At 38.6% G+C, this 9,397-nt stretch overlaps 1 protein-coding gene across 1 annotated transcript; it reads right to left on the bottom strand.

Moving 5' to 3' along the window:
* Window positions 1-416: 416 nt before the first annotated feature.
* Window positions 417-2,779, bottom strand: LOC145432683 (DBH-like monooxygenase protein 1 homolog; the record flags this gene model as incomplete). The annotated part of the gene is made up of 3 exons (XM_080309517.1): window positions 2,554-2,779; window positions 572-738; window positions 417-511 (listed from the first exon to the last, which is right to left on the bottom strand). Coding segments are annotated over exons 1-3 (488 nt in total), but the record flags the coding sequence as incomplete, so codon positions are not given.
* Window positions 2,780-9,397: the final 6,618 nt, after the last annotated feature.

Here is a 9,397-nt window from a genome sequence, read left to right as displayed (position 1 = left end):
TCACTCTAAAAAGGGGTACGGTGACTCTTTCTTCGATTTAGACACGCTGTACGCTGCAGGATACAATACCTGGTTCGAAATATATTGTGGAAAATAATCTGAGCTAGCGCGACGGAAGAACTATTGTTCTACTATGTAATCATGTGTCCCTCTCCCTACTACATCATCTACTGCGACACCATTTTTCTTCTCACCATCATATCGCTCCCTGAGCCCAGTGACCCCCATATCGCCCCTTTGAAATCCAAATAGCCACCAAGAAGAAAAACTGACATAAATGTGAAAGTAATTGGTTACTGAGCACGAGCCCCCTATGAACGTAGCCGCGTTAGGCCTGCCGACGCATGATTAGCAAAAAGAGAGGGTGACGGTAGAATGAAAAGTTCACGGTGTGTCGGGACCACACGGAAACCTACCTATAATGCCTCAGGATCATTTTATGTCCCGCGGTGTGAGAGTGCATGGACTCCCCGGAAACGTTGATCTGCGTTTGATTGCCGTGTTTCATAATCTAAACGTGATATGTTATTTACTGAACTCCTGGCGGGAAAGTCATGAATTCATTCGTTACTCCTCTCAAACACTGCTCCGTGCAGTGTCCGTAAACGATGAAATCTTTACTCCCGGGAGGCACCAAGAGATAGGGGCTGATAACATGACCAGTCAGTAGCACTCCGGCGTCGAACTCGCGCAAGTTAGGGGTGTACAAAATGCGCACCGCTGTTGAGTCAACCACCCCTTTAAAAATGAATGGGAATTATGAACGGATAAGGTAACTGCGAAATCAACTCTCAGATCATATCGAAGACCATGTGCAGTCTGTTGAAATTTGTTTCAGAGTGGAACTAAAATCTTCAAATCCAAATCATGATTTTGCTTAATAATGGAAGACAAATCCAAATTCATAATCATAATCTAAATCCGATAATGTCGGTAACTTAATTAAAAGTCGCACGAAAACAGAAAAAGCCTAAAAATTTAATGTCACTATTCAAATATATATTCATTACAAAAATATCGCAAACTTTTTAAAATCCGAATATGGTTAAAATCTTTATATCAGACTCGATCTAATTCATCCATGCTTTGGACCTCACAAAAACATTAGCCCCCATACAAAGCATAACAAATGGCCACAACACATCGGGAATATATTTATTCTCGTTTCGACTTGTCCCAAAGATTACTGGTTTTCAGGAATGGTTCACACAATGACATCATAAAACGTTAATGAAATGATAGATACCAATTTTCGTGCACAAGATTATACTAATAACTGACTTTCAGGTATTAAATCAATGAGGTCACAACGTCGTGATCGAAAGGGACAAAGCGTACGAAATTGGAAGTCATTGGGTTGCCCTAACTAATTTAAATTCGACCTCATAATTATTGTCGAAATCTGATTCTCCACAGAGGCACTTTATATATAGGACTGGGCACAAGGATTCGAGTGCTCGAATGTGAATCGAGTATTAAAGATAATGATTTGATTCGAATAGTGAGAGGTGGGTTTTCGAACAAAGAAATTATGGACTTTACGCTACTGCGGGTTAATTCTCAACGAGAATTAATTTTTCGATACTAGTTTCCAATGTGGACGGTTTTCAACCTTGACTGGACTTGTCACAGGCAAACGAAACTTATAGTACAGAGTCAGCCATATCACATATCTGTGAAGATGTGATCAACCCACAGCATTTTCACAAAGTGCAATGAAATAGGTATGATTGCAAAAATACCAAATATTGTTTAATGCGCCGTGGAACCGTCAATATATTACTTGTGATCGGATAACACAGTGGCAGGCCCTATCAAACTTTTTCAATAATATTAATAATATTGCGCGGCGGTCTCATTACAATTTTTTAATAATCCGTTACATAAATCTACACAAATAAACACAAAACAACTAGTTAGGCTATGCGGTACGAATGATATTATCGCACTGACTGATTTGTAAAATGTGTCCTCGAGATATATGGCAACTAGGGTTGCATTTAAAACAAAAATCTATTTTAAACAAACATGTTTAAACAATGCCCTAATTTAAAACATGTTTTTCATTGTTTTTTGTTTGTTAATTTTTAAAGTCACGACCTCACGAATATCTAATTGTGACGTCATAGTGGATTGACATTGACAATCGAAAGTATAGGGTAAATATAGCTCCTTTGACGAAATATCTGTAATATTAATGTTGAACCGACTATTTTGAGGGTTCCAACCATCGCATATCGATACACGTCGGGTATAGCTGGTGGTAATTGTCCGTAGGCTCTTTCAACATGTTTTTGGAAAGTATTTACGCAATTATGGCATAATTTTACACCTTGAAAAAAAAACATTTTTTTTAAGCCCTTTGTTTTAAACACTGTTTGTTTTAAATGCAACCCTAATGGTAACCCTTTCACCGTGATATTGATAAACGAGAATCCCGGTTTTAATGTTACTGCTTCGAATCGAATCGCGATCTCGAAAAACGTTAATAGTGATATCGATAGCTGTAATCCATGACAGGGGCGAATTCGGGTATCCCAATAGCATATTTACCCTCGTCGAGGTCTACATTATCGTAATGCAGTTCGAACTTGACGATTTTCGGAGTTCCTGGTGATCCTAAAGGAAGGCCGACGTGATCTGGAAGAGTGAACTCGGTCATTCCAACTGCCCAGGTAAAGACGATAGCCGTGCAGTATTCCCAATGACTGCCCACGTCTTTGACATAGCACTCCTCGGTTAAGTTTAGCATTTCATCAGTCTGGAAGAGCAACACCATGTATACATAGCTATCGATCTGATAATAATCGTATTACTTAATTAGACATCAATATCTTTAATTCATTTTCAGTATATTGGATAAGCCTTTAGTAAAGTTTAACTAAGTATCGTCGACATAAAAATCGAAATCACACATTCTATAGCAGAGTTGGACAACTAGAAAATTTTCAGTTTTTCCAAATTAGATAGGAATTAAAATTATAGCTACAATTTTTCGCAAATTAGATTAGAATTAGAATTACCGAGTTCGTGTCAACCTACATATTGAATAAGTTCAGTTAGTATTAAATCGAAGTTAATTCTAATAAAGCAAGAGAATGGCATATTGTCTGAACAGCAAGCTTGGCTCGTTTCACGCAGTTCTCCTGTAGACTGTTAAGTAAAACCAGAAATTAGATTAAAATTAAAATTATAGTATAGACATAGAGGCATTTCCCGAATTGGATTACCGGCATTTCGCTCTATTTAGTTTGACTACAGAACTAGAATAATTTAGTTGTCTTGGTCTGGTTTGAGGACTGGTTAGCTTGTAATACGTAAAAGAGGTATAAGGAAGAGGTTAGCTAGGGTTACGTTGAGCGACTCTTAATCATGACACACGCCTCGTTGAATTCGTCGCTGTTAAGACACTTGCAGTTTTCACACTCGCTATTTCGAACGCGAGTCAACACAGTCAACCTAGAACTCTCTAAACCAGTGGTCGGGAACCTATGGCTCACGAGCCATATATGGCTCTTTTGGGTATAAGATATGGCTCTTTGCCAAATATTTATTTTTGTATTGAATTGATCAATATTGCAACGAGTTGTTGGTAAATTTTAATCACGGCCTAAATAATTATTCTCGTGGCAGTACAAACATGTCTTTGAGAGGTAAAGACAATGTCCTCTTCAGGTTTAGGGGCTCGGACCCCCTCTTTTCAAAATCATCAAATTTAAGTTACTGTCACGCCGGTGGCCAATATCACTCGCGAATTCTATGTACCCGACTCGAAATCTTGAATTGCGCGATACGTTGATTAATGAAAGAGCATAGCAGACACGGCGCCGTCCATTTCAAAACGCAGTTTTCAAATATGCATTGTCTTCCTGATCTACGTCGCGAAATGAGATGTTGTGAATGTGACAATTACAAACTCGAATTACAAACAACGCCATAGCTATCCACGTTCTTGATCGGTAAGTGTAGCTCTGTGTAGTACCGGCGATAAAATGTATACGTGTAGCGCAATGTTATGTTGACGTCGAATACTTTAAGAAGTCGATAAGTATTTAGATTTTCGTAATCAGTGTGACAGTCGCATTCGATTAATATCAGTTGTAAAAAATTCTAAGCTACATATGAATTGCGTTATCAAGGGTGAGGCTTGGTCCGTCTGTTCTATACCTCGCGTTTCGACCTTTATTTCCGAACAATAAAGACCAGATTTTACTGAGAAAATATGGCGCACACGAGGAATCCCATGCAGTGAGCTCGAATTAGTGCTACCATTGTGGCTCATACCGTCACGCATGACTTGTGTTCATGCTGACAAAGACTTTTGTGTCAACTCACTGGAGTTGAAGGTAGTGACAAGTGCAAGTTTCGGTGAAGTCTTTCGTTGCTTTATTTACAGCTTAATCATTTATTTGAGTATAAAACTCACTAATAAATGCATAATTGTACAACCATGACGTCATGAATTTTCAATTGTGATGTAACAGTTGATTGGCATGTATGGCTCTTTGGGAGTTGAGATGGAAAAAATAGGGCCAATATGGCTCCTCGGACAAAAAAGGTTCCCGACGGTTCCCGACCACTGCTCTAAACTAAAGTGAGAGGATATCACGTTTCAAAAGAGAAATGAAAGGCCTATAGCAGTGGTCCCCAACCTGCGATCCACGCGGAAAACTCCTTGGCGAAGGGCGACCAAGTCCTAACAATGGGAGCCGCAACGTCCGTAAACAGCCTCTGACCCTCTTCTCTTGCTGTGCCAATGTATCGGGTTGGTCGTCAGCCAATCTCGTCTTTTTTAGTTTCTTTACTTTTGTATTATATTGCTGGTCAATTGTTTATTCAACTTTGCCAATGTTGTATTCAGCGTTTGTTCTTTAGTTCTTTCGTTCTGTTGTTATTTATTAGGGATGGTGTGAACCTCTGAAAGGTTCAGGTTCGTGTGAACATGAACCTTTTTGAAAGGTTCTGTGTGAACCAGAACGTGAACCTCATGACGTCACGTGACGTCATATTGCTAATTCCAACCCTACATTTCAGTGAAGTGATAGCCTATATTAATATACACTATATCTAGCGACGACTCGGGCTACAGAATGCCTCAATGCTGAAGTACATATTGACGTTTTAAACGTCACCAGATGTATCAACTGGGGCAATTAATTTATATAATCATCCCAGAAAATCAATGTCTTCCATCGCTTTGCCAACAATTTCGACAAGGACTTCCGAAGGAATATATGCTTACGCCCTAACGGTCAAGGCCTGGCCGTACAACGTATTCGGCGATTGAGTATTGCTACGTTGATGGTGAAGCAGAGGGTTTCTATACTTGCTACCGGTATTACCCCATTAACAAGTTATACAGCAGTAGCCAACACCCCAATCGCACGGATTTGGATTTTATGATACAATAAACATATGAAATTAAGATTGACTCTGTACGCCTGCTAGATTTTTTACATCAGACAACGACATCAATTTCGTCAATTGGTTGAATAAGCATCACTCGCTGACCATCGATACACGTAGTGTATTTCGCCCTTGATTTTATGAGATTGCGGGTCAAGCTCACAGCAGAGAGTCACTAAATACTCACAAACGGAAAGCTGGATATTTCGAGCAAACGTTGGTAACAAAGCAAGTAATATTTTTGAGATGGTCAAGGTACATGCTCGTTTAGTGTTGATTTTTTTATGCTGCCAACGCCATGCATAGAATTGCCCGCAGTTGAAATGCAATAAATTTCAACCAAATATGTTGTGATGAAGTGAAAATCGTAATATATGAAAAAGGTTCACAGTGCAGAACCTACCGAGGTTCGTTTGTGAACGCGAACCTCTAAATATCGGAGGTTCACACGCAGAACGCGAACGTGAACCTCAAGTTCACACCATCCCTATTATTTATTTCTTCAACAGCAACAACAACAACAATAACAGAAATTTGAGACAGAACAGTAGTTGAGTAGCATAATTATTACATTAGTCAATATAGTCTGTTCATTAGGGCTCTTCAAAAATGACTTTTTTTTCTCAAATCGTACTGGCTACTTGATAAAATTGTTAGGTTACCTAATTCAAGCCTACACACGAAATTTGGTTCAATTCCAGCCAGTAACCGCTTTGCTACAGAAGAAAGTTTCTATTTATTATTTAAAAATGAATGATAAAAAATTTGAAAATTTTTTGTTCACCCCATGAAAGTGTTAGGCTGTCTATAGAAACGATGCTCACAAAATTTGGTTCAATTCCAACCAGTGGAAGCGGAGTTATTGCCGTCGAAAAATTTGGATTCGAATAAAATAGTATTTACGGTGACCACAACTATAATAAATAAACAAAGAATCGGTCACCGTAAATAATATTTTATTCAAATCCGAATTTTTCGACGGTAATAACTCCGCTTCCACTGGTTGGAATTGAACCAAATTTGTCGGGCATCGTTTCTATAGACAGCCTAACACTTTCATGGGGTGAACAGAAAATTTTCAAATTTTTTATTGTTTATTTTTACATAATAAATAGAAACTTTCTTCTCCTGTAGCAAAGCGGTTACTGGCTGGAATTGAACCAAATTTTGTGTGTAGGCTTAAATTTGGTAACCTAACAATTTTGTCAAGTAGCCAGTACGATTTGAGAAAAAAAGTCATTTTTGAAGAGCCCTACTGTTCATTGAGTTTCAGGCAAAATTTAGTCAGGGGGTCCGCGGAATTAATAATTTGTCTAAAGGGGTCCGTGACAGCAAAAAGGTTGGGAACCACTGGCCTAGAGTTCAGCGATAAAATGACGAATACTTACCACCAACCATTCTTTGCAATGGAATATCGTGAGGTGGTGTACATATTTCTCGTGGCCTGGTGTTATCATGACCTTAAACTGAAACGAAAGTATACACATGGGTCAATACAACATACTCAACACGTAGCCAGAATAACGAGAGAGAAAAGTAGTAAGCAAGACAGATTTGAACGATGAAATGCCAGATTCATCCCAACGTAACGGAAGGATATAAACTGTCGGAATGACAAAATTTGTGGGGGCTCTAGCGCAGGGACTCACAGCCTTTTTACAATCTCGTACCACTTGGACGCTCAGTATTGCCAAGCGTACCACTCCTGGTAGAACATGTAATCTGATCAAATCATCTATAATTCAGAAAACATATTTGTCACGTAAAATATACTTTAAGCACCACGACTAAATGTAATGAGAGGCTATAATTTTGTTTACTGTTAACCAATTCATCGATGGGTGGTGTAAATCTGCCAACATCGCGTTTCCGGTCGCACATTTAGTCCGGAAGTTCATCATGACTGAAAACCCCTGCTTGCACTCCAAAGGTGGAAGGAAAGATCATAAGCTGAGGGACAGTATAGGAATCTAAACAAGTTTATTGGATACCATTCCTTGTGTTTTGTCTTTGCTCTCCGGTCGACTTGAATCTCAATTAGTGTCAACACTTTTGTCAACAAAACGAAAGCTCATTTGCTTACTTGTAGCAATATACTGGCTTAGTATACTAGCTCAGTACAATGCAACAAGTTGCGAACCCCTGCTTGCACTGATGCTTCTTCTTCCGTCCGACCCATTTGTCTTCATCGCTATCATAACGAATAGAACAAGATTCCTTGTTAATGAATATGTTTACAACAATACACGCAGTCATTTTGCAATCTAAATTGATTGAAAATGCGGGCGTGCATAATGGGGATCGCAGGTACATGTAGTTGAGATGTCGTTACGATATCACAGGGACGGAAAATACTATTTTATGGCGACGAACATATTATTCTACCAATACCTTCATGTAATTACGAATAAATAGATATGTTGACCGGTGATGGAAGGACCAGTAACGTCGTTACCTATAGTACATACGGCACGTGGTGTGAATATGGAATTACAATAACAAAATTAAATAGTATATTCATATTGAAATGAACCCGAATATTTTCGGCTGACACTCGTCAGGGGTAATCGTCAGCAACTAGTAGAGAATTGGAAAGAACATTGTATATCAACAATCGTATCACAAAATATGACGTCACCAGCAAGAAATTTCGAAATTTCTTGCTGGTGACGTCATATTTTGTGATACGATTGTTGATATACAATGTTCTTTCCAATTCTCTACTAGTTGCTGACGATTACCCCTGACGAGTGTCAGCCGAAAATATTCGGGTTCATTTCAATATGAATATACTATTTAATTGTATATTGAAGTTCTGTACCTCCACGAAGCTCTTCAAATAACAAAATTAGTTTTCACCGATGTCATACCTGGATCATATGCTGTTTCTCTTCGAACACTGGTAATTTGTGATACGAACAATGATAATATGTGTCTCGACCTGGTATTGTAAACGGTTTGATGTGAAGATCGAAGTAATTCAAGCTGGTGACATCTAAATGTGTAGATTCTACTATTGTAAGTATGTGTAGACCTCAATCTGCTGTACAACAATATCCAACCTTCAAAATTCAAGACAGGTAGTTTCTTATCTAGCAAACGGAGACTTCGGACGCCTGGAAAAGTATGATATTAACATGATATTTTCAAATTGGAAGCAGTGTTATGCAACCTCGATTACTTCCGTGATAGTTCCCGAAATTATAGGCAGATTGACTTTGGGGGCGTCACGTCCATACGCGAAAATGACTCTCGTTGTGTCTTCCTTTCCAGAGCAACGTGCAGAATTAATCACAACGTACTGTGATAGACGGTCGTACAGAAATCCACACATAAAATGAGTGACTTTACCGTGTACTCCCACTCTCATACAATAACTTCTACGACGCACAAGGCACAATAATCCAGCAATGAGACGATAATATTGTATTGTGGTTAGCATAGAAGTTGATCAAAGTAGTCATTAGTGTGGAGATGGGAAAATTAGTCACCGTTGCTACTCAACTAGCAGTGGTAGTAACGCTTTAAATGCATTATCAATTACATGTATAAGTATCAATGTCAAACTACTTCAAGTGGAAGTCGAAAATGAAGGCGTGAGAAATACTGAAATATGTAATTTCAAAAATTAGAAGTAGTCGAGGGTCGCATTAGGTTTGTATTTGAAACAAAAATGAATTTAAAACTAACATTTTCCAATCATAGCCCTTCTTTGAAACATATTTTTTTGTTTGGTTTCAAGGGCATGACATCATGGATCTTCAAATATGATGCTACCGTGGATCGAAACTGAGAATTGAAAATATAGGGTCAATATGGCTCCTTTCCACCCCCGTCCTAAACGGTGCTATGATATTTAACTGTATACGTGCTATAATTATGTTCGTTCTACCGAAGTCGATTCCAAGGGTTCCAACAATCCCATATCGTATACGTCGACCAAATGTGGAGAAATTCGTCCAAATGCTTATAGCACATGTTTTTTCGGAAT

The sequence above is a fragment of the Botryllus schlosseri genome, unplaced genomic scaffold, assembly GCF_051294905.1.
Source record: "Botryllus schlosseri isolate E-star unplaced genomic scaffold, Bs_hap1 Bs83a, whole genome shotgun sequence".
NCBI lineage: Eukaryota > Metazoa > Chordata > Ascidiacea > Stolidobranchia > Styelidae > Botryllus > Botryllus schlosseri.
The sequence above is the reverse complement of the archived record's forward strand: the minus strand, read 5'-3'. Positions and strand labels throughout refer to the sequence as shown.